The 26,261-nt window shown below is 43.6% G+C and overlaps 1 protein-coding gene across 1 annotated transcript in view; it reads right to left on the reverse strand.

Moving 5' to 3' along the window:
* The window catches only part of NDUFS1 (NADH:ubiquinone oxidoreductase core subunit S1), a 62,566-nt gene that overhangs the window by 23,789 nt on the left and 12,516 nt on the right, over nucleotides 1-26,261 (reverse strand). The window contains exons 3-10 of the mRNA XM_082260768.1: nucleotides 24,733-24,824; nucleotides 16,520-16,627; nucleotides 15,141-15,217; nucleotides 13,155-13,236; nucleotides 7,259-7,389; nucleotides 2,907-3,092; nucleotides 593-727; nucleotides 258-372 (exon numbers count right to left, since the gene is read on the reverse strand). Coding sequence (XP_082116894.1) covers nucleotides 258-372; nucleotides 593-727; nucleotides 2,907-3,092; nucleotides 7,259-7,389; nucleotides 13,155-13,236; nucleotides 15,141-15,217; nucleotides 16,520-16,627; nucleotides 24,733-24,824 — 926 coding nt within the window. The remainder of the gene's footprint in view (nucleotides 1-257; nucleotides 373-592; nucleotides 728-2,906; nucleotides 3,093-7,258; nucleotides 7,390-13,154; nucleotides 13,237-15,140; nucleotides 15,218-16,519; nucleotides 16,628-24,732; nucleotides 24,825-26,261) is intronic.

A 26,261-nucleotide genomic window follows, 5' to 3' on the forward strand; every position in this document is an offset into this window, starting at 1 on the left:
TGTGCAAGGTAAGTATAACATTTTTTATTTTTTATTTTTTTATATATAAATAACAAACAATCATTTTAACTTCTATAGTTACTAGAATAAAGATTTTAGGCAATAGACAGCATGAGTTTAGTTCAATTGATGTGTATTTTCCGGCAGCAAAATACGAGATTTGTGCGGCTTCAAAATGAAACAGTGTTAATAGGCCCTAAGTACTTTAGGGCTGAAGTTCTCAAACAGCAAAATTAGAAAAAAAACGAAATCCTTACCACACCAGCCACCCGTGTGAGTACGTCTTCCCAGGAAGCCTGAACTAAATAACCTTTTTCATCTCGGACCATTGGTTGTGTCAGTCTCTGACGTTTGAGCCCATCATAAGCAAATCTATTTTAACATTAAGCATAAAATTGTCAAGGTTTAGAAAATGGGTCCAATATGCTACAACAGATGCTTGTGTGCGGTTTACGGAAACAAGTATTTCATATAATATCAGCGGTTTTCAAAATTTTTAGCAAAACTGGACAAACATGAAATTAGGGGAAACAAATAGAATATTTTGAAATTCAGCTGAAGAATAAAAGTAGACAAATGAGAGCTGTTTAACCTGGTCTTGTCAGAGATCCATTCCTCATTTACATCTTCATTCGTTCTGGGCAAGATTCTCATCACCTCTCCTCCTCTTGTACTAACCACAATATTACTACCAAGAGCATCAAGAACATCAACAGATTCTGTCTTCCTGTATATAAAACACAATGTAAAACTGATTATTTCACAGAAACACACATGCATAAAAACAGCTGTAATGTCTTTTTTTCCCTAAAATAACAATCATGTGATACTTGCCAGCTTTGTGCAACAATCATGTTATACTTACCTGCTCTGTGGTTTTGCACAGATCAATCCCGAACCTCCTGGGGGCACATCTGCGACCTCAATCCTGAGCTGAGCTGTGTGTGTGTGGGTGTGTCTATTGATACAGAAAGCGCTGCTCAGCCCCGCTTTCTGCTCACAAGTGTTGAATGACAGTAGTGGGAGCCAATGGAATATGAACAAGTAGAGCATATTGTCCGTAAACACTGGCAAATATTGACTTTGGATTAACATCTAAAAAATCATATAACCAAGGAGCCCATGTTCTTTTATAAGAAAGCCCCGACACTAAGAAACAGACTTGTGAAAAATATCATAATCCCCCCCCCCCCCAGAAAGAAAAGGTTTTACATTTTTTAACGTTAAAGGATTTTATTGGTGTGGAAGATCCTATAGTTGCAGCAGAATAGTTGGAAATATGAGGCATAGGGGTTCATTCACAAATGACCATACAGGAAAGGAATATACCTTTAGGGATTTTATCTCATGTGACGCCCAAGGGGTAGTGTATGCAATTAAATTTCCATGCAATTTATTATATATAGGAAGAACGAAAAGGGCACTGAAAGATATAATGAAAAAAACACGTATACAACATACATAAGGGGTAAATAAAACACAACCTTTCTAATAATTTCTGTAAGGTTCACAACAAAAGTACAAAGGGCCTGCAATTTTGGGGCATAGAAAACACTTACAATTCATTGGAGGGGTGACAATAAAATTAGGGAGCTGAGCAAAAAAGAATCAAAGTGGATTCATGAGCTCAGCGCCCTGGCGCCAAAAGGCCTCAACAAAGAATTTGATGTGGCATGCTTTCTGAGTGATGTATTAGATATGCAGGTAGAGAGAATTATTCGTTGCTATCCAACTTACTATTAACAGAGTATTCTCTAAAATGTAATCTCACCTATGAGTATTTATGTATTTAATTTTATATTGGTTGCCTCTATTTATGTTGTCTTATACTGGCACTGTGAGGGCTTAATGCTTTTAAGTTTGGTGCACTCTAAGCACCAGAAAAATGTGTTTTTATATTTAGGGTCTACACGTTTAGAGAGAGTGTGTATAGGAGAGTGTGTATAAGAGAGTGTGTATAAGAGAGTGTGTATAAGAGAGTGTGTATAAGAGAGTGTGTATAAGAGAGTGTGTATAAGAGAGTGTGTATAAGAGAGTGTGTATAAGAGAGTGTGTATAAGAGAGTGTGTATAAGAGAGGGTGTATAAGAGAGGGTGTATAAGAGAGGGTGTATAAGAGAGGGTGTATAAGAGAGGGTGTATAAGAGAGGGTGTATAAGAGAGGGTGTATAAGAGAGGGTGTATAAGAGAGGGTGTATAAGAGAGGGTGTATAAGAGAGTGTGTATAAGAGAGTGTGTATAAGAGAGTGTGTATAAGAGAGTGTGTATAGAGAGTGTGTATAGAGAGTGTGCGATCCGCTTTGTACTTTTTGTAGTCTTATAGCACAACATGCTGCTTCTTCTGAACAGAGGAGAGAAAGAGGAAAGAGCCACTGGAAACCGGCACAGTGCTAGATCCAGATCCAGGGGGGTACAATACAATACAATACAATACAAATACAGGGATGTTTTTAACTTAATGCAGGAATGCATAAAAAAGTAAAAAATGTCTAGCCTTTAGAACCACTTTAAAATCTCCTTAGTTAACAGTTGGTCTAAGAAGTTATAGTTTGTGAGCTTTAGATATCATTACAGAAGAGGAGAATAGAAGATGGAGTAATGGATACCATAAGTGATTCATCTGCATTCACTTATCTGTAACTTCTGCTGCAACACATAGAAAAGATATAAAAAGGAAAAAGGTGCCTTGTGTTGTATAGTCATAGGCACGTTTGTCCTTATCCCTGTTAAAGATCTAAAAACCACAATGGAGTTTTTATTGACAGTCAGTCATTCATGTCAATAAAACTTAGAGAATGCTACACACTTCATGATCCCAGCCCCTTCACTGGTATGGACAAATCAAAACAGAAATGTACATTTTGTGTGTACAAATTTTGACAGCTGTGATGCGTCTGAAGCACGTACCGAGTCTCCCAGGGTCGAGAAGTAAATGCATAAGGTTTGGAGGTTAAAGCACCCACAGGACACAGATCTATTACGTTCCCGGACAGCTCAGACATGAACATTTTCTCTATATATGTTCCAACTTGCATTTCATTTCCTCTGCCAGTTGTTCCCAAATCATCGACACCAGCAACTTCACTAGCAAACCTAATATAAAAAAAAAAAAAACAGACCACATTTATTTGTGCACTTTTCTTAACTCTAAAAACAACTGGACAATCACTTTGCCACAATGTATATCTGATCTTGTCCCCCATCCCCCGCAGGAATCCAAAAGTTAATAAAAACCTTAAAAAAGCCAAAAAGAATACCATTTATTTGTACTCAACACCAGTTTTCTAAAATTTGATTAACCTCAGAAGCGGATCATGTGCCTTTACACATTGCAAATGTTTTTATACACAAGTCTTATTTTTAGACTGTGTCATACTTTTTCAACCAGGGTGCCTTCAGGTTTCTTCAGGGGTGCCTTGGCAAAATGCCTAAAAACTGTATACAAGTTAGCAGATGGATGAAGCCTGCCTCTTGGTTACACAAAGCCACGGGTTTTCATTGTGCACCATTACAATCATCTAGCCGCTGGCATTCGAACAACCAATGACGTCACTGGTTGATAAAGGAGAATGTCGGGCGCCTGTACAATATCCTTGTCTGTCCCTCCCCTGTCCCTCTCGGTCAGCACTGGGGTCACATTAGCTGCATGAGGGGTAGAAACAGAGGGAGAAGAGAAATGCTGGAATACTAGTCAGTACCAGCGTGCAAAGGTGTGTTCATCATAAATCACCTCAAATGTTGGGTGTCCTGCATGTGTGGATGTTGCTGCATTTATAAATTATTATATATAAAAAAATTGTTTTGTTTGTTACATTTTAGAATTGGGTGCCTTGAGATTGTGCAAAATTTGAAAGGGTGTCTTTGAAAAAGAAAAAAAAAAAAGAAAAGGTTTGAGTAAAACTGGTGTATGCAGTTGTGAGCTTTAAATTTGCATCTATAGTAGACCTTCAAAAATGATTAGATCCCACAGAAAATTATTGCATCATGAATGAGAGGTATCATTTATAACAGTTTTTTTTATCAAACAATTGTTGGTTTTGCAGCAAAAATGTGTGAAAACCGACATAAAAAAAAGCAAAGAGCTTATCAATAAATATGTTAACATTTGTTTTTTTTAAAACCACAAAAAAGAGTGAATAGGGAAATAGGATTACACACCACAAAGTGCACTGCAATAGCACACCTGGATGACTAAGGTGACTAAGAACTCTAGAAAGACTCCCGAGGTCTGCAGGCATCCTTGGCACCTAATAACATCGGTGATCTTAGAATTACCATAATGTTACAAAACAACAAGGAAAACCAAAATCACATTTTAGGATCCAATCACTTGCAAATTCAGAAAGGGATCTCACCTATTTTTCCCATAATTGAAATTTTATACATTTACCTCCTAAAAATAAACTAATGTCAGCACTTAACAGTGATGGAATCTACTAATCTTTGTCTGCCAAAATTCCAATTACTAGTCTTCCCCCCCACATATTGTAGTACAAAAAACATGCACTTTTCTTGCAGCTCTCTCCAATCTTCAGAAAATAAAAACACACACAGAGCGCACTGGCATAGTGTAAAAAATGTTAAATTGGTTAAAGTAAACATACTGTGCTCCAAAAATAGTATAGAAGACACGTTTTTCCACATAGTTTCCATAGGGAACATTTCATCCGTCCATTATAGCTTCATTCAAAGAACAACCTGTAATATCCTGGCTAACACGTTTCAAGGCAGCACCTCTTCATCAGAGCCACCTTATTTTAACCAATTTAATATTCTTTTAAGGCCTCTTTCACACGGTCCGCCTCCGTAGGTGGATCCGTGTTGCTCAGCGGGGATCGATCTGCCGATCCCCGCTGAGCCGGCGGATGACAGCTCCGTCTCCGCTTGCAGAGCGGAGAGTGAGGTGTCTCAGCCCCCGCTGCCCTCTATGGGGGATCGGATGAGAGCGGACCGCCTGTCCGCTCTCATCCGATCCAATCACTGAACGGATGGAAAAATAGGGTTTCCATCCGTCCAGATTTCACGGACAGGATCAGACACGGATGGCAGCGGGTGTCAGCGGAGGTGTCAGCGGATGTCAGCGGAGGTGTCTCCGCTGACATCCGCTGCCCCATAGAGCTGCATGGAGGATCCGATCAGATCCGCCTAAAAAACTGACAGGCGGATCTGATCGGATCGCCCGTGTGAAAGGACCCTTAGGCTCTTATACTATGCCAGTGCACTCTGTTTCATATACCATCTACCCCCCTAAAGCACAAGCCAAACTAGTAACACAAAGGCACTTAAAGTGGTTGTAAACACGCTCGTATACCGAGTGAAGTGAATAGCCTTAGATGATACAGAGATGTAACAAACCTCTACATAGTATTTACTTGTTTATCTGCAGTCTTCTCTTGTCTACAACCCTTCAAAAAGGCACAATCGTGATAAAATGCTTCTGCATCGGTGAGAAGTACAGAGGAAGGAGTGAGGCACTGCAGTTACAGCTCTTCTACACTGCACAAGAGCTGATTGGAGGAAGGGGACACCACCCTCCTCCACATAGGCAGAGGAAAGAAGGAAATGCAGATCTGTATTCTGAATAGACAAGCTGTGTGCTTATCTCCCTCCCCGTCACAAATATTATCTTATGTGTTAGAGGAACGAGGCACCAGAGAGGAACGACACTTAGAGCTTTTGGAGATAGACAAGTAAACACTACAGACATATGTGTTTTGTTCACATTTCATGACTGGCATTTACAACCACTTTAATTGGGAGCACTGCTATTTGAGAGACTTTATATAAAACTAACACTGTTTGATCATTTCTTCTACATAAACCCCTCTGATCACCCCCAGTGTTAACCCCTTCCCTGCCAGTGTCATTTATACAGTAACAGTGCATATTATTTAGCACTGATTACTGTACTAGTGTCACTGGTCCCCAAAAAGTGTCAAAAATGTCAGTTAGGGGTCTGATCTGTCTGCTGCAATGTTGCAGTCCCGCTAAAAATCGCTGATCGCCGCCATTACTAATAAAAAATAAATAAAAAGTCCAAAAATATATCCCGTAGTTTGTAAACACTAACTTTTGCGCAAACCAATTAAAATAAGCTTTTTGGGATTTTGTTTACCAAAAATATGTAGCAGAATACAAATTGGCCTAAAATGATAAAAAAAATTGATTTTTTTTTTTAATTTTTTTTACTGGGAATGTTTTATAGCAGAAAGTAAAACATATGGTGTTTTTTTTTTTTCAAATTTGTTGCTCTTTTATTTTTTTTTATAGCGCAAAATCTAAAAACCGCAGAGGTGATCAAATACCACCAAAAGAAAGCTCTATTTGTGGGAAAAAAAGGACATCAATTGTGTTTGGATGCAGCGTCGCACTACCGTGCAATTTATCGTGAAAGTAACGCAGTGACGAAATGCATAAAAATGGCCTGGTCATTAAGGGGGTAAAACCTTCTGGCGCTGAAGTGGTTAATAAAAAAAAAAAGGACCATTTTTCTAATCGATATACAGCTGTCACATGACCCAGATGTTTCCCAGCCTGTCAGTAAGGAAACCCAAGCAGGAGGAGCTTCTAGTCCTCTGCTGCTGGTCGCATGTTAAAAAAAAAAAAAATATATATATTTATTTATTTATTATATCTTTATTATTTTTTGGCAATAACATGGTGTGGGCAGATTTATCCCAGGCACATCCCTCCAGCCTGTGCCTTGAAACAAGAGGAAGGCGAAGCCTCTATTAATCTACATGTAATATCCTGCCCCTATTGTGTTTAGCTGGTTAGTGGTCATAGAGGAGGAGGAGGAGGAGGGAGTAGGCTGTCATTTACTACTGTGTATACGCCCACACGTCTGACTCTATAGTCACATGGGCTGCTCAGATGTGAAAGGGAGGAAATGCTCAGCATAGAAACTCACTTAAAACTGAGCATGTGAAGAGTTGCCACCACAGCTGCAAAATCCCTAGCTGAATTGAGGACAAGAACACAAAGTGGAGGTAGAGAGCAGCAGGATCAACCAGGTTTTTTGCAGAATACAGAAAACAAATCTCAGTGACTGAGTGATTATGAACAGCATGTAATACAGCATTTATCGATAGTTTTTTATGATTTGGTTTTTGTGACACTTTAACATGTGCAAAAAAAATGGCATAACCATTATACAGTATTATAGAGACTAGAACCATAAGAGTGGAAACGCCTAAACTTAAAGTTTAAATTTTTTTTAAGCTCCATGAATTTGGTGCTTAATGCTCAGAAATGCTTACCTAATGCATCGAGTACACTGAATGCATCGTGTCATTATGGTTTTGACCAATGGTCCAATATTCTTGTCCTCCACAGCACGTTTTCCCTCTGTAAACCTGCTCCTGTCACTTCCAAACATCATTGACTGATCCTAGAGGATTTAAGAGGACAAGAAAATCATTATATTTCCTCTCTCTGCACAGCGGCAGCCATATTTGCTTTCTGTTTCACTGTGCTACATAATCGTCTTCTGTACAACCAGCCTGCTGGATTTTCCCTGTTCAATCAGCCCTGCCAGCGGCACGGATCAGTGTGTTCTGACAGCAGGGAAGTCTCCCTGCTGTCAGAACACAGAAGCATAGTGGGGAGGATTCCCCAATCCACCTCAAATGTGTTATTGAGGGGGGAATCAAGGTTGATCGAAAAAAAAAAAAAAAAAAAAACACTCATCTATGGCCTGTCTAAAGCAGAGTTTCAGCCATTTTTGTGTTCATTAAAAGTAAGCAGCTACAAAAAGTGTAGTTGCTGACTTTTAATAAACACACACTCTCCTGTTCCAGTGATGTGGCTGCCTGAACCCTAGGTCTCTTCCTCTCTTCTATCCAGTGGCAGCATTACAAATGTGGGCACACGGCTGTGACAGCTTGTGGCTTCATAGCGAGGTGTGCACTGCACATTTGCAAGTCGCGCTGTGCCTCCTTAATGGTCGGGCAATCTTCTGGGACCTGTGATGTGTCCCAGTAGATTTTAGGAAGGGAGAGGAAAACTTCCGCTCGGATCGCCTAGGCAGCCCGACCAGAACTGGGAGCGGGTACCTGTCAAAAACTAGGTATCTGCCTGCCCCCCCCCAAAAAAAAAATTACATGCCAAAATGTGGCAAAGGAGGGGGGGGGGAATGCTTAAAGCAGAACTTCCCCTTTTGGGTGGAGCCCTCTCTTACAAGCTTAATCAGGAAATCATATAAATAAATCCATTGTGTTCTTTTGAACTAGCAAATATTTGTCCTAGGAGAGAATGTATTCCCTAAATGCTAACACTTTAAAAGGTAACTCCACTTTCGTGGGAAAAAAATAGCAAAAAAATAATAATATAGTATAAACAATTGCGAAATCATATTGTATTTAAAGGTTATTAAAAATTACCTTTCCTTTTCAATCTGCAGCTCTGTCATTTTCTACAAAATGCAGTACAAAATTTGGCTACCTGGAGGTGTTTTGTACACAGAATGTGTACAGAACGACCCCCAGATATATATTTTCCTGCTTGTGTGGTTGACTCACTGATTTTCCCAGAAGTCTGCACTAAGATACAAATCAGATTTCAGGCATCCCCTGCAACAAAAATGTCATTTTTGGTGAGATACTCCCTATAGGAAAATACATCTAAAAAAAGGGATGCAGTGCTGGTTAATAATTATTGAACCACTCCCATTAGATACACTAAGCACATGGGCACAGAGAAACATACAGGGATTTTTTTCAGAATAACAAAAAAGGTAGGAATCTGCAACAAAGTTTGTTAAAATCCTTGTAATATACGTAGATCACCCAGAGGAGAATGTTTTTTTCTCAACAAAAGTGCAGTTACTTTTTAATAACTCATTATCTGTGGCATTAAAGCCCTGAACAGATAAACCTGCAAACTACAAAAAAACAAAAAAAACAAAACAAACACACATTAGCTGCTTAGCGGCAGATCACCTGCAAACAAAAGCGGGACTTACCGTAAAATCCTTTTCTCTGAAGTCCATTGACAGACGCAGCTCTTATGCTTCTTAGACCTTTGGGTTATGCTGCCCCCTAACAGGAGTAGTACTAGGCAGGAAAAAAACTGTTTACCACGCCTACGGGGGCTGTCCCTATAGACATAACCCCACACACCCTGCTCCAGCATACCAGTTTCATTGCAAGCTGTGATAAGAAGACACAAACCATCCTCATATCAGAGGGGTGGGTGCTGAGTCAGTCAATAGACTTCAGAGAAAAGGATTTTATGATAAGTTCTTACAAAAATCCAGTTTTCTCTATCGTCCATTTACAGATGCAGCTCTTATGCTTCTTAGACCATTGAGACGTCCGAAAGCAGTGTAGGCATGAGGGGTGGGAAGAACGCAAACTCCAAAGGCTAATCTTAGCCAACTGGGTAACATGAAGCTGAACCAGGAACAACAGGAGCTCACCCATGAAAGAAAAATAAACCCCTAAAGAGAAACAAACGAGTCTCTTTAAACAGCAGCCTGCAAAACCTTGCGGCCAAAGGATGCATCCGAAGATGCCAACACATCTACCTTGTAGAATTTCGAAAATTAGTGTACAGATGACCAAGTCGCCGTCTTACAAAACTTGCACTACTGAAGCCTGATGGCGAAAAGCCCAAGAGGCACTCAGCGCTCTAGAATGCGCCTTCACAGGGAAAGGAGGAACCTGACCCTTCAATGAATAAGCCTGAACAACCGTCTGCCTAATCCATCTGGATATAGTCGCAGCAGACCTTTACGAGATCCCTCAGTAAGGACAAAAAGAGCATCTGATTTCCTAAAAGACTCAGTGACCGTCAGGTAAACCCTGATCGCCCGAACCACATCCAAAGAGTGCAAAGCAATTTCCTTGGGATGCTTAGGCTTAGGACAAAGTGAAGGCAACACAATGTCTTCACTTAGATGGAATTCAGACACCACCTTAGGGAGAAAAGACGGATTGGGTCGGAATACCACTTTATCTCTGTGGACCACCAAATAAGGCGAACAACAGGACAGCGCCGCTGACTCAGACATTCTGCGGGCAGGAGTAATTGCCACCAAAAAGGCAACCTTCTGGGATAAAGAAAGCAGAGAAATCTCCCTAATGTTCTCAAAAGGAAGCTTTTGAAGAACAGACAAAACCAAAATTGAGATCCCACAGAGGCAACGGGGATCTCCTCGGGGGGAGTCAGATGACGCACCCCCTGAATAAAAGTGCGAATTAGCATTAGCTAATTAGCAGGCTGACACTCGGCCCTTGATAGCGCCCAAAGCCAACCGCTGCTCAACCCCTTTTTGTAAAAAAGGCCAAAACCTTAGCTATAGAAAACAAGTGAGGGTGCAGCTTTAGCGATTCACACCATGAAATGTACGATTTCCATGTACGATGAAAAATCTTCCTAGAAGTCGCCTTCCTAGCCTTCAACAGGGTAGGAATCACAGATTCAGAGAGACCCCTATCTCTCAACACCTGCCCTTCAACAGCCATGCCGTTAAAGCCAGCGACCCTAAAGCAGGATGGAAGATCGGTCCCTGGGACAGCAGATACTCCCTCAGAGGGAGTCTCCAAGGAGGATCGGCAACCATTTTTACTAGGTCTGCGTACCAAGACCAAGGAGGCCAGTCTGGGGCCACCAGAACGACCAGAATTCCTTCCACCGCCACGCTGCGGAGAAGCCTTGGCAAGAGTTTTAATCCGAGGGAAGGCATAGATCAGCCGATACTGGCTCCAAGGAGCCACCAAGGCATCTGGCGTCGGCCAGAGGATCCCGAGACCTGGCCACAAACCTCTGGACTTTTTTTTGAGGCGAGACGCAAACAGGTCTACCCTCCGGAGTTTCCCACCGAACACATAGGAGATGAAACACCTCCGGATGAAGGGACCATTCCCCTTGAGATCCAGCACCCGACGACTCAGGTAATCCACTTGCATATTCTTCACACCCGAAACACTGTCTTCCGCCCATACCATAATCTCGCCCACCAGGACACTCTTGGTGCCCCCGGTAAGGAAGACTCCTCTGTTGACCAGGTCGCCTGACAGGCTGGCGTCCGTGATGACCACCGTCAAACAGTGCTAGGAAGGACTTGCCCTGACACAATGCTGGCGACTGGTTCCACCAGGATAGAGCAGACCTCGTTAGTCTACTCAAGCGTATCATTTTGCCTAAAGAATGTGGATCCCTGTTCCATCTGGCAAGAATCTCTTTATGCAGAGGTCTTGAGTGAAACTGAGCAAATGGAACCGCCTCAAAGGCGGTGGGTTTCAGTGGGTTTCTCCCACTGAAACAATCAGGGCTTCCACCAAAGCGTGTTCCCGAGCTGCAGCTGAAGAGGACAGGAAATAATGTAAAACGTCATGCTGCCTGTGTAGCTCCAGAGGGCTACACAAAAATGGCTGCCAATGCAAGTCAATGGGGAGGAATCCTCCTCATGCCCACACTAAAGATGCCCCCCCCGAGGCATGCGGTCAGGGAACCCCAAATTGGAGGCCACAGGGGATCTACAAGACCCAGCAGGGAAAAGGTACCATGTTCAGCCCCCCCCCCCCCCCCCAGAGGACGCCAGGCGTCGCAGCAATAGCGCCCCCCCAGGTGAAAACCGCATTAAGGGCAGGGGCAGGGGTGGCAGGGCACAGGGCCAAGTATCCCGACAGGCCAGGGGGATCTTTTAGGAAGTACTAGTAGGTTCTATCATCCCCAGGAGTGGGCCCACGTCCCCCCCCACCCCAAGACCACTAAGGGATATGGGGGGCTGCATTTACTCACCATACCATGGACCGGGTGGGCTTCGCTCCGGACAGACCACCTCCCATCTGGAGTGGGAGTGCTGCCAGCCGAGAGGTACGCTGCGACTCAGGGCGTTTCAGGTCGTCTCGTCCCAGCAAAAATGGGGCTCTGTCGTGGCGAGGCCTAGTGTGGGACTATAACCTGGTCATGCTCGCAGGCCAGGCTGGGAGACCTTAAGGATCTAAATTATCCAGTGTGAAATCTCAGCCGGCTATTGCTTGTAATTCACCAGGGGGAATCCCCCTGAACACTAACTAGCAGAAGTTAGTAAAGTAAGTAAAGAAAATAAAACAAAATATTCTTAAAAGCATAAAAACTGAGACCGAAGTCCCAGCAGGCAACCTAGGTCCTACTCCTTCACTAGGCAGAAACAAACTGGTATGCTGGAGCAGGGTGTGTGGGGTTATGTCTATAGGGACAGCCCCAGAGGGCGTGGTAAACAGTTTTTTTCCTGCCTAGTACTACTCCTGTAGGGGGCAGCATAACCCAATGGTCTAAGAAACATAAGAGCTGCGTCTGTCAATGAATGATAGAGAAAAAGGGTTTGTTGTCCAGACTTTGCCTGTACCTCTGAATGAACTGTAATTGATCTCAAAAGTGTCTCAAAATTTATATCAATTGCAAGACGAACGCACTCATAAACACAAACCCTAAAATATACTTCAAGCCGAACATCACACAAAAGGGGACAGTTCCGCTCTTCTTCTGCCTTCCCCCTCCTCTGCCATATTCGGAAAATTATTTTTTTTGGGGACCGGGTATCTAGTTTTGACAGTCACCTGCTACCACGCCAAGGTGATCCAAGCACAAGTTTGCTAACCCCACGCCCGCAACCTTCTGGGACTTGTCACAGGAGGCCGCTGTACTGTTCACAGAGCACAACTCACACATATGCAGTGGGGAGACGGCTGTGAAGTCATAAGGAGTCATAGCCTGCTTCCCACAGTTAACGTGCCGGCATCCAGGATCTCGAAAACCGGTCTGGATGGCGCTGGATCTCTGGGGAGGGTTTATTAAAAGTCAGCAGCTACAGTTTTGTAGCTGCTGACTTTAAAAAAAAATTTTTAAAGACTGGAAAAACAGCGAAAAGTAGTAGAATCGAGGGCAACCAAATTAAGACCAGCTTTAAAACTGCCCAACTGGAAATGCGTGGGGGCAGCTGCAGCAGTAACAGGTTGCATCCTGAATTCAGGTGTAACATGTTATAAAAGGTAAAGTTATCCATGTTTCTAGATATCTGCAGTAATTGTACGTACTGGCAATTCCTACAGTGACATCAGTACACAGCTTGCCAGAACTGCAGTACAGCACAAGAAAAGGTTCAGTGCACAGCCTATGTCTGTCCCTAAGGAGGCTGTAAAGCTATTTTCACTTGTGCACTCAGTTTACCTGTAGATCACATTCCCCTCCTTGATCACAAATGGGACAGTCCAAAGGGTGGTTTGCCAGCAAGAACTCCATTACTCCTTCCCTATTTTGTAAACAAAAAAGAAAAAGAATTCAAAGTTCAAATTTACATACTAGTAAGCCATTTTTTGCCTTGCCAGCAAACAGTGAAACAAGTAGCTTCTTTAAATAAAATGTATTGAAAGCTGGACTCCAGACAGACTTAAAAGACACAAAACTACATTAAAAGGTATAAAATGTCCCACGTAGCAGTATTGCCCCTGCACCCTCCTAAAATACTTATCTCACTCGATCCAGAGCTGTGCCCATTTGTAGCAGCCCAGTCTTCTCTCCCTGCATATACAGGACAGAGGCAGTAGCGGGAGCAATTGGCTCCTGTCAATAAAAACCTGTGAGCAGAGAGCGGGGGTGTGGCTGAGCCACACTGGGTGTGTCTGTGGATGCACACAGCTTGGCTGGGGAGCAAGCCCACACGTCTGCTATCCATACCAATTGGCTTGCTATGTGGCAGACACTGAAGAGGAGGAACCAGCTGGGACCGGGCCGCTTTGTGCAATTCCACTGCAAAGAGTTGATTAGTATGTTTTTTTTTTTCTTAAATATAATAAAAAAAAAAAAAAAAACACCTTAAGAACTGCTTTAATGCTGTACTGCATAATTAAAGCAACAAGCTCATGGCCATTTTGCCATGGTGCAAATGGCAGCAGCAGGAACATACTGATACCTGTTGCTGTGTTTGACAGATGTAAATGACTAGCTGTGGCTGCCGAGTAGGTACACTTCAATAACAGGTTGCCAGTGGCCTGCAGTAATCACTCCTGGATTAACACAAAGTCCAGCAGCGATCACCACAGGTAATCACTGGCTGTGCGAACAACCGCTAACAGCTTCGAGGCCTGCAGTCTGCCATTGAAGTTTAAAGGTTTGACAACAGCAGCTCACACCTGTCAAACACCAGTAGATTCCTGCGACTTCTATTTGAGCAGTAGAAAAACACTCAGTAGATGTAGCCGAATTCATCAATAAAGTTAAGATGGGGAAAATCTAGTTACCCTTGTAGCAGAATGCTCCCACACTGTAAAGGTCAAATGCTGTCTAGGGTACATAAAAGCAGTTTTACTTACCTTATTCATTGTTCTCCTTCCAGATGGCGCTCTCCTCTTCTCTCCATGCTCCAGGTTGTGGTCAGGCCCTCAAAATCCTTACTTACAATGCAGGACTGCTGGTTTTTCATTGTATGCCATGACATCAAAGCACCTGCAGCCTACAAAGCGGCTCCAGGGTACTGGTCATGTGAAGAGGAGGAAACTTGAGAGAGTGAAGAAATAAGTAAAACGGCTTTTTTAAATGGTACCTTAGACAAAAATAGCAATTAACCCTTGCATTGTGGGGTAATGTCGGATTTTTCACTAACATTCAACTTAGAATGTGTTTATTTTTTTTTTTAAATGCAATTAGTGCAAGTACCAGAATTTAACTTTGTATCAATCTTTTGCAATCATCTGTATAGCAACTGTCACACTGGGAGAGGAAGAGGCAGGACTAGGAGTCAGTAACGTATGCTACAGGCAAATGTGCCGACAAGGAATGCGCCTATAGAAGGAGAAAGCAGAATTCACAGAGTGATGACCTCATAAGCCTGCTGCTGCTTTTTCAATGTTCAGTCATTAGGCTAGATAGCCCAAAACATTAACAAAGAAAGCGGTGTCATCCATCTGGCAGTGCTGTGGGACAGGGCTGAGTATATCCCAAAATTTTATGGCCAAAATACAAAACTATTTAGTAGCTAGCTTTCAACAGATAAGTGTGTGTGTGTGTGTATATATGTGTATATATTTATTTATTTAATCTGTATATTTAGCCAGTTTACCTGGAGTTCAGCTTTGTTTTTCAAAACATACACACATACAATACAGAATTGGCTGATAATGACTGCCATGAATTGCACCAACAGTAGATCTTGCATACCTGGCTTTCCTGCTCTTTTCAGAGTTAGTAAGTATGTTCCAGCCTTTCATCACTGGCATAGCACAAGCAGCTACAGGCTGTGAAGACAAAGTAAAAAAAAAAAAAAAAAATTACATTTTTTTCTTTAAAAGGGGAGTTCTACCTGATTTTCCAAATCGGCTTTCGGGTGCTGCAGCCGCCATTAGTTGTGAGGGAAACCGGCAGTGAAGCCCTGTGGCTTCACAGCTGGTTCCGTACTGCGCATGTGCAAAGCGTGCTGCGCTTTGTGAATGGCCCGGCGGTGGGGGAAGGAGGCCCAACGTCTGGGGGACCTCGCCGTGGTGAGGTTTCCTGGAAGTGGAGACAGGTACCTGTCAAAAACAGGTGCCTGTTCCAAAGGTGCCAAATGTGGCAGCAGAGGGGGGAAGGAAGCAAACAAATGGAGCTTCGCTTTAAATTATACTTTAAGTGTAGCCTAAAGAGTGTATAGAAGAAATGCTTTGCCTGTTTTTTCTCTCGATTTGGCAGAAACTTGAACACAGCAGGAAAGAGGGGGATAAGTTTCAGTCAGCTTAAAATAATGAATTTGGTTAATATCCAGCTTCATATAGCAAGCACTGTGCAAGTCCAGAAATAGTACATAAAAGCCACGAGACACAAACAAGATTGTGGCTGCTGTTGCGGATGTGAGCTGGTATAAACCACATGACATCCTGGATGGACCAGATATGTCCAAATACCTCAAGTCATTGAAGACAGTCTGAAGAGGTAGCTCTAAGTGCCAAATTATAGCTTGAAATTAAAATACTAAAATATTTATATGCAATATCTTATGGTGAAAAAAAAAAACTGAATATGTATCTTGTTAGTCCTAACCATAATAAAAGAATAAAAATATATGCAAAACTGATATACACTCCTATTGTTAGGTATTAGGTTGGCCATACACTACTAGAATTTTGTATGAAAAGGTTTATTTTCTGAACATTCTTTATGATGGTTACTGGGGTTAAAAATTGGCATTTTTTTTTTGATCATAGTGAAGAAAACATTGAAAGAAGAAGGTTGGAAAATGTTTTAAACAAACAAAATTCTAATTGTGAATATGGTTTTTCATTTGGAATTTAAAAAAAATCATACAGATTATAATTAAATCAGTTTAATGTGATTACATTCAAATAGCAAACTAAATTAGTTTGGCTCAATGATGGCAAGAAAGAAGTTCTAAGAATTTCTGACAAGAATGTCCATATAAACAATTTTACGTACACAGCATTAGCAATTTACTAAGAGCTTACATATACTACCAACATTAAGACCACATATTACAAGATAGATAAAAAACTGACAAAACTATACATTTTGCACATCAGTTACATTGAAGATATAGTGATACAGACCTTGGGGGCTTTCTCAATTTCCACCAGACACATGCGACAGTTTCCAGCCACTGACAAACGCTCATGGTAGCAAAATCGAGGGATCTGTACACCCATTTTTTCGCATGCCTAAAAACAAGAAAGAGAAACCTATTATGCAGGATTTATATAGCGCCAACAGTTTACGCTGTGCTTTACAACTTGAGGATAGACAGTACAACTACAATACCCAGTAGGAATCAGATATATTAAATATTATGAGAAATGTATTTTAAAATACAGGTAAACTAAAATATGCAAGATAAAATATTCATATATACGACAAAACATGGGAGGAACATATGACAAAACAGGCAGGGAAAAAAAAAAGACACTTAAGGATTTAAAATAATATTTTTGTTGGCATTAGACCAGAATAGCCTTAAGTGCCGGTTCACACTTGTGCGATGCGGGAAGGCTGCGAATTTGCAGCCTGTTCCCGCATCGCAAACGCACCCCTGGCAGTTCACACTGCCATATGCGATACGCAGGGGGTGTCAATGAAATGTTAACGACACCCCCAGTTTGATCTCATATCGCAGTGCGATCTGACAGTTCGCACAGGATCGGATCGCACAAGTGTGAACCACTGTGCGATCCGATCCTGATGCGGCTGGAAAAAAGGGTCATGTGCGTGTTTGGTGCAGATACAGTGCGAATTCAGCCATACAAAGTGTATGGCTGAATTCGCATCCGCACCTCCGATCGCATGTAATGAAGGAGCAGTGCGCTCCGACATTACATGCGATCAGCGCACTCGCAAAAGTGTGAACCGGCCCTAAACATCTATTCAGAATTCACAGGTTTACAAAAAAAAAAAAAAATCTATTTTTTTTTTTTAAATATGTAAAAATGTCTTATTAGCCAGCTTTAAAAAAAGGTCGGTTCTCTAAGTAATATTAGAGATATAGGAGAATATTAGGTGGGCATCTCATTTACAAGCTTTACAGATCTCTTGGGTACACCTGCAGTGATTGCTCACCATTATAAAATTCCCAGTTCTTCTCCTACCTCTACTTGGAACCACCCATTTTGTAAAAGATGGAAAATGCAACAGGAGAGCAGATATTCTATCAGTTAAAAAAAAACATGATTTTTGACTTACCATAAAATCCTTTTCTCTGAAGTTCATTGGCAGACACAGCTCCATATTCTTCTTGACCATTGGGTTATGCTGCCCCATACAGGAGTAGGACACTAGGCAGGAAAAAGCTTTACCACGCCTATGGGGCAGTCTCGGCAGGCATACACCCACACACTCTGCTATAGCATTCAGTTTTGTTGCAAGCAGTTTTTTGAAGAAAAAACCCACTCATAATTAGAGGGGTGGGTGCTGCGTCTGTCAATGAACTTCAGAGAAAAGGATTTTACAGTAAGTCAAAAATCCAGTTTTTTCTATCGTTCACAGACGAAGCTCCATATTCTTGACCATTGGGACGTCCCAAAGCAGTATTTGCATGAGAGGTGGGAAAAACAAAAAACGCAAAGAAAGAACGCAATTCCCCAAAGGCTAAATTTAGCGAACCAGGTAACATGGAGCTTAAAGCGGAGTTCCGGGCACAAAAACAATATTTTTTTTTTGTGCCCCTCCGCTAGGTAGACCTCACCTGAAAAGGAATTGGATAGTTTTTTGTTTACTTACCTGGTAAATGAAGATCAAAAGATACTCACCTCAGAGTACTTCCTCCCTCGGAGCCGCGGCTCACCCCGTCACTTCCTGTCTCGCTATGATTCCTGGGAGCTGAACGTCATAGCTCCCAGGAATCAATGCGACTGCACCGGCCCCGCTCGTCATTTCCAGGCGACGCCGCATTCCCCTGCTAAACAGCTTCTGGGCATGCCCAGAAGCTGTGGAGGAATGCAGCGCCGCACCGGAAGTGACGAGAGGGACAGGCGCATTCTGGGACAAGAAGACGCGGAAGAAGACACAGAAGAGGACCGCGCCGGCTTCAGCTGCCCACAAGAGAGATGGAAACGCTGTGGAAGAAATTTTATAAGTAAGTATTTCTTCTAAAAGGTAAGTGCGAACCGGGACAGATCAGAGGCTAGCCATTGTGGAATGTGCTAGCCCTGACTGTCCCGGGGGTATGTTTAGTAAAAAATGACCTCTGTGCCCTTCACTCCGCTTTAACCAGGAACAACTGGAGCTCACCTAGAAACAACATACACCCTTAAAGAGAATCTTTTCTCTTTTAGACAGCAGCCTGAAAAACCTTGCCAAAACCTTGCCAAAAGAGGCATCCGAGGATGCCAAAACATATACCTTGTAGAATTTTGTGAATGTGTGCAACGACGACCAAGTTGCCACCTTGCAAACTTGCATTACTGATGCCTGATGGCGAAAAGCCCAAGAGACACTCAGCACTCTAGTAGAATGCGCCTTCACAGGGAAAGGTGGAACCTGACCCTTCAGTGAATAAGCCTGTACCACCGTCTGCCTGATCCATCTGGATATGGTCGCAGCAGACGCAACCAATCCCTTTCGAGGTCCTTCGGTGAGGACAAAGAGTCAGATTTCCTGAAAGATTCAGTAGCAGCCAGGTAAACTAATTGCCCGAACCACATCCAAGGAATGCAAAGCAATTTCCTTAGGATGCTTGGGCTTAGGACAGAGTGAAGGCAGCACAATGTCTTCATTCAGATAAAAAACAGAAACCACCTTAGGAAGAAACAACTGATTAGATTGAAGTACCACTTTATCTCGGTGGACCACCAGATAAGGTGAACGGCAGGACAGCGCCACCAATTCAGATACTCTGCCAGCAGAAGTAATAGCCACCAAAAAGGCAACCTTCTGAGACAGTGTAAGCAGAGGAATCTCCCTAATGTTCTCAAAAGGAGGTTTTTGAAGAACAGACAATACCAAATTAAGATCCCACGGAGGTAGCGGGGGATCACCTCGGAGGAGCCATATGGCAAACCCCTTGTATAAAAGTGTGAAATAAGGCATGCGTAGCTAAAGGGCATTGGAAAAATACAGCCAAAGCCGACACTTGGCCTTTGATAGTGCCCAAAGCCAACCGCTGTTCAACCCCTTTTTGAAGAAAGGTCAAGATCCTAGCCACCGAAAAAAGGTGAAGATGCACCTTCAGCGATCCACACCATGAGATGTACGATTTCTACGTACGAGGACAGATCTTCCTGGAAGTAGACTTTCTGGCCTTCAGCAGTTTTGGAATCACAGAATCAGAAAGACCTCTATCCTTCAATATCTGGCTTTCAACAACCACACTGTTAAAGCCAGCGACTGTAAAGCAGGATAGAAGATCGGCCCTTGAGACAGCAGATCTTCCCTGAGAGGAAGTCTCCAAGTAGCATCGGCGACCAACCTTACCAGGTCTGCATACCAAGACCGGCGAGACCAGTCTGGGGCCACCGGAATGATTGGAATACCTTCCACCTCTCTTCTGCGCAGAAGCCTTAGCAGGTGTTTCAGCGAAGGGAACGCATAGATCAGCCGATACTGACCCCAAGGAGCCACCAGTCCGTCTGTGGCGTCGGCCAGAGGATCCCTCGACCTGGCTACAAACCTCTGAAACTTCTTGTTGAGTCGAGAAGCAAACAGGTCGATATCGGGTGTCCCCCACCGGACACACAAGACGTGAAACACCACCGGGTGCAGGGACCACTACCCCTGATCCAACACCTGACGACTCAGGTAATCCGCCTGCCAGTTTTCCACACTTGGGATTTGCACTACAGAAAGGGCTGGAACAAACTTTTCCGCCCATTCCAGAATCTCAGCCACCTCCCGGGCCGCCAAGACACTCTTGGTGCCCCCTTGATGATTGATGTAAGCCACGGCCGTGTCATTGTCCCATTGAATCTGGACTGGACAACCCTCTAAACGATTTGTCCAGTGACTCAGTTCCAAAATATTGATCAGAAGTCTGGGCTTTTCCACTGTCCAGGACCCCTGGACACAGAGCTTCCCCAGCACTCCTCCCCAGCCGGACAGGCTGGCGTCTGCGGTTACCAGAGTCCAATACAGTGGAAGCGTCAGCCACCACGATAGGCCAGTCCTTGTGTTGGGACTCAACGGAAATATAGTGTCCAAGGACTTTGGATCCTTGTTCCATTTGACAAGACTCTCCCTTCCGCAGAAAGGACAGATTGCTGGCTAACAGCAAACAACTCGCCCCATACAACTTTTGCAGCTTGTCCGGGGGAAGAAGAACCTTCACTGAAGTGGAGTCCAGAGTCAGGCCCAGATAATCCAGTCTCAAGGATGGTACCAGGGCCAGATTTTTTTAAATTGATGTTCCAACCGAACTCTTGCAGAGTACGTACGGTAATTGTCAAGTCGCAAATCAGGGCTGAATGAGAGTCTGCTCTTAAATCGGAGATCGTCCAGATACCCCAGTACCGTAATCCTCCGTTGTCGCAGTAATGCCAACACCGGAGCCAACACTTTGGTGAAGACTCTGGGGGCGGAGGCAAGACCAAAGGGTAACGCCACAAATCGATAAAGCTCTTCTCCTTCAGCGAAGTGAAGAAAATGCTGGTGTCCAGCGTAAATAGGGATGTGTAGCTATGCGTCCTTGATACCTAGAGGCCAAAAAGTCTCCTTGGTGTAGAGACGCCACTACCGTGTGAATGGACTCCAATTTAAAACCTCTGTACCCGCACAGAGCGGTTCAGAGGCTTGAGGTCTAGGATTGGATGTACTTTGCCTTCTTTCCTGGGCACAGTAAACAGGTTTGAAAAGAACCCCTGAAAGCATTCCTGAGAAGGAACCGGCACAGTCATCCCTCGTGACAGCAGATCTTGTACCGCCTCTTGTAGATCCCTTAACCGGTCTGGAGGTAGGCGTAGATTGGACGGGAAGAACCTGTCCGACGGTCGAGACTTCGATCTTGTAACCCGATCGGATCAGTTCGTGGACCCATTTGTCCTGAATCAAGGAAGTCCATGGTTCTGGAAAGACGCAAAGACGTCCCCCCACCCCAGAAACGGGTGAGGGCGTCCCTTCATGCAGACGAGGATTTGTCCGCAGATCCAGATTGGCCTGTTCTCGGCTTACCCAACCATGTCTTCTTGGAACCTCCAGAAGACCAGAATAGCTTAGCTCCTTTCTCCTGCGACACGTATGTATGAAAGGGCTGCCTATGAGCAGTATAAAGGCCCCCCGTCTATTACGCGGTGCCTTGCCCTTGGTGGGTTGGGGTAGAAGAGTACTCTTCCCACCCATAAGGCCTTCGATCAACTCATCCAAGGAGGATCCAAACAACCTGTCCCCCATAAAGGGAAGGTCAGAACGAGCCTTTTTGAAAGCCTGGCCCGCAGACCAGCTTTTTAGGCACACCATGCGCCTAATAGCAATCCCTAACGCAGACACTCTGGCTACCAATGAAGCCATCCAGCGATGCATCACATATATACAGAAGGGCTTGGAACATTTGGTCTGTTAGCCCTATCAGGCCCGGTGACAGCTGCTCGGTTTCCAAGTCCCCTTTTAGCAACTCCACCCATTCTGTGATGGTCTGTGACACCAGAGTGATCACAAAGACACTAACTAAAGACTAACACATGCAAATGGCGGGACAGAGACTCAATCCGTCTATCCACGGGGTCTGTAAATACCTGGGGACTCCTCCACTGGAACCACAGTAGACTTGTTTAGTCTGGAAACTGGATGATCCACCTTTGGTGGCACGGTCCACCTAATGGAAACTGCATCCGCGAAAGGGTAACGCCTTTTAAAGCACTTAGGCACCACTAACATTTGTTTGATGCGCCCCCACTGTTCATTGACAATGTTGTCAAAAAGTTCCAGACAGGGAAAAACCTTTCCCGACTTCTGGGATTTGTGGGTGCCAAAAGACACCTGCGTCCCTGACGCTGTAGACTCATCCGCCATTTTTAGGGTTCCCGCACTGACACAATAAGTGCCTCCACCAGCGCACCTTCCCGCGCTGCAGCTGACGAGCATATATCCTCCTCACCGTCAGAATGCGAAGACGCAGAATCAGTAGGGTGGTATGCGTCTGCGGCGGCCACATCTACCTCAGAATCTGAGGATACTATAGAGGCAGGTTTAGGCATAGGGTGCTTTCGGCTAGTGGCATTTTTTAAAACTAAATCCACTTTTGACACCAGGTTTTCCAAAACTGCTGTAAAAGCAGACAGGGGCTGTGACCTGGAAGGTCCCGCAACTGCACTGAGGGGGTCTGTGGGTGATATTTGGTCCTGGGACTCCATAATCACCAAGTACAAAAAAAGGCAGTGACACTAAGAAAATTGCAAAAAAACAAGATCAGCACCGCTGCACCAGTGGTACCACAAGTCCCAGTCCCAGCACAGCCTGCAGCAGAGTGAGTGTGGAATACCAACAGGGACCCCAGGAACATTCCACCAAAACGGTGTGGAGGCTACAGGAACGTTCTGTGCAGAGATAGGAAACGATCTGACACAGGAACAGAAAAACACCTGGGTCATGCCTAGAGCCTCTAAGCTTCTCCCTTGCGGTCCAGCGATCGTGGACTTCAAGAAAATGGCCGCCCCATGCATTTCTATGGAGAACTACCAAAACATGCATTCCACGAGAGACTTTTACATTGATGCAGAGCAGAAAACTACAGCAAAATAGCGGCCCCCATGGCGCGCCATGTGGTCTCCAGGACCCCCCAGGGGGGTCATCAGACAGTGGCATTGGGGGGTCCCCAGGAGGTGACCCCGCCAGGACAAAACTCCCCCCCACAGAACCACCGCAATACATCTGCCCCCCAGATGTAGGAACCTGCTTGTGGGGGGAGGGGACAAGCTAAGGGGGGCCTGGTATCACAGAGAGGAAAGGGGAATTGAGGGATACCCAAGGGTCCGACTTTCCCAGGGAGGGGGCCCACGACCACCCCGCGACCACCATACCACGGCATCAGGTGGGCGCCACTCCAAACAGACTACCTCTCCACCCGGGGTGGGGGTGCTGATAGCCAAGGGGTAAGCTGCGACTCGGGGCATCCCGGCAAGGTGTTTCACTCGCGGGCCAGCCCCTCTGTCATGGCAAAGCTTTGTGCTGGACTAGAACCTGCTCACCCTCGCTGGCCAGGCTGGGAGACCTTAAAGATCTAGAATATCCAGTCCAAAAACCCTAACTTAAAAAAAATTAAGTCTTACAAAAAGGTTCCCAAAAAAACAGCGAAGACTGAAGTCCCAGCAGGGAACTAGGTCCTATTCCTAAACTAGGCAGAAACCAACTGAATCCTATAGCAGAGTGTGTAGGTGTATGCCTGCAGGCACTGCCCCATAGGCGTGGTAAAGCTTTTTTCTGCCTAGTGTCCCACTCCTGTAGGGGGCAGCATAACCAAATGGTCAAGAAGAATATGGAGCTGCATCTGTCAATGAATGATAAAGAAAATGAAAGTACAACGAAAGGCATTTTTTTTTCTTTTGGATAGAGCGGAATGGTTCTAGAACACCTGTTATGTTTTATAGCGGTCTGAGTCCCCCATTAGGGAGATTCTCACTTCATCTGTCTCGTTTACCATTATCATCAAAATTGAAAGTAAAGGAAAATTTCAAATTCTGGGTCGTCCCTAGAACAAGAATAAAGGGGAAATCTTCCAATGGGTACACTTGTTCTTGTGACCTGGGTGACAACCATGGATTCCTAATTTTGGAGGGGTTTCCTCTCACTTACTGTTTTGGCTATAGGGCAAGATTTAAAGGAAAATCTCCCTAATGCGATACAGATGGCAAAAAAACTGACAGGTATAACCTTACCTTATTCTATCCAAAATGGAAAAAAAAACAAAAAACTTTGCATTTACTTCTGCTTTAAGATCTTTTTATTGGTGTATAATTTGGTGCAACATTTTATGTGGAAATTAAAGTTTACATATAGCATCCCCAATAGCCGAGACACCCTCATTGATATACAAAAAAAACACAAAACCCCCATCAAGTCTGCATGCAGTCCCTAGCTCTGTTACCCACTCAGGTTCTGGAAGCATTTTCTATCTCTCCCTAGCCTGTTGTGCTTGGGTAGGGTTGCAGACCAGAGGTCCACACATATGTCCCATCAAAGACCTATGATTGTATGTCAAAGACATGAATGGGGGGGTAGGGAGCATTTGGGGCTATTATATAAAATTTTAAACCCTACTTTAATATTTTTTTAATACAAAATGTTACATCATTTTCCCTACTACAATCTTAATGATAAAAGTTACTAGAAAAATAAACAAGCATATTACCTGCAGTACAGTGGTGCCAGGTTCAACCATTACAGGTTTGCCATCCACAAACACCTCCAACAGGTTGCTGGCAGCCGTGGTGGTAGTTCGTACTGAAATACATAGGAAGACATACAATTACCATGGGCCAATGCCAGCAATATTATAGAATAAAACCAAAATAAAAATTTCTCAATGTTGGAATAATACTAAACTATATGAAAAAACTTTGATATGACTGATGTGACACACAAAATGTATGTTTTTGTATTTTGCTTTCTTCTCTTGGATTTACTTTTGGCATATGATTATGCTTTCCAGGAAGACATACAGACTCCCTGAGGAAGATTTTGGTACTATACAAATTTCAAAACGCGTTGGATTCTGTCATGCATCTGCAACTGTATTGTATTGTATATTGAATGTATTATTATTGTTTGATTGATCCTTTACAATCTTACTTTTTTCAATAAATTGTAATCTATTTTAATCAATTCTATCTTTCTCGAAAGATCCTCATTAGTTACCCTTAAAGTCCCACCCTTTTTAGGGGGTCATTCCTTTTCTTCTTTAAATACTAAACTATATAACCCTAAAGTTAAAAGCGAAGTTCACTTTTTTTAAGAAAATGGACTATGTAGTCAAAAGGCATCGGTAATTTAAAAAAGAAAAGAAAAAACCCTGTGCAGCTTTGAGAAATGTTGATTAAAGTGAAAGTAAAAGGCAAAGCCTAACTAACTCTAATCCTACTCCCACCCACATACTAAGCCTAATCTATCTAACACTGTAAAAAAAGGAAAAAAAAAAAAAAAAAAAAAATCGCTATACTTGCCTATTCTGAAGCTGCTCCGGTCCAGTCCCCAGTGGTGCCTTCTGTGTGCAGGAGACAGCAAACAACGGCTGGGAAATGCCTGGGAAGTGACATCACCAATAGACTTACTATGGGGCTTCCATTGTCAGCTGCCTCATACACCGCTCAGCCTGGGACCAGACCGGAGGGGCTGCAGAATAGGTAAGTATAGCAATCTTTTCTTTACAGGGTTAGATAGATTAGGCATAAAATGAGGGAAGGAGTAGGTTTAAAGTTAGTTAGGTTTTGCCTTTACTTTGATGTTGTGCTGCCCATATTCTAAACAAGCCGTAACAGATATAGGATCATCTTCTGCTCCTAAACTTCCACTACTCGCTGTCTCCCTTCAGAACTGAGTGCCAAGCCGATGGGAGCTGTCTGCACTCCGAAATGAATGCAAAGGAAAAAAAACAGCCACAGTCTGACAACGTCACCTTTAGCTAAAATTTATTCCATGAAGTCACAAACGAGTCCCCACATTCAATTACCCACAATAGGAAGTTTCATCAGAGTGCAGCGGTTAGTTTCTCTGCAAACAGGAGGGGGAGCTTTAAAAATAAATAAATTATCTGGCCTCCATAGCTTGTAATGTGAAATAATTAAAGTAATTGTAAAGGTAAAACAATAAAACATGTCTTTACTTACCTGCTCTCTACAATGGAATTGGCAGAGCGCCCGCAAACCTCTTCTTTTTGGGTCC

Source organism: Pelophylax lessonae (genome assembly GCF_965119305.1).
Source record: "Pelophylax lessonae genome assembly, chromosome: 6".
In the NCBI taxonomy this organism is placed as follows: Eukaryota; Metazoa; Chordata; class Amphibia; order Anura; family Ranidae; genus Pelophylax; species Pelophylax lessonae.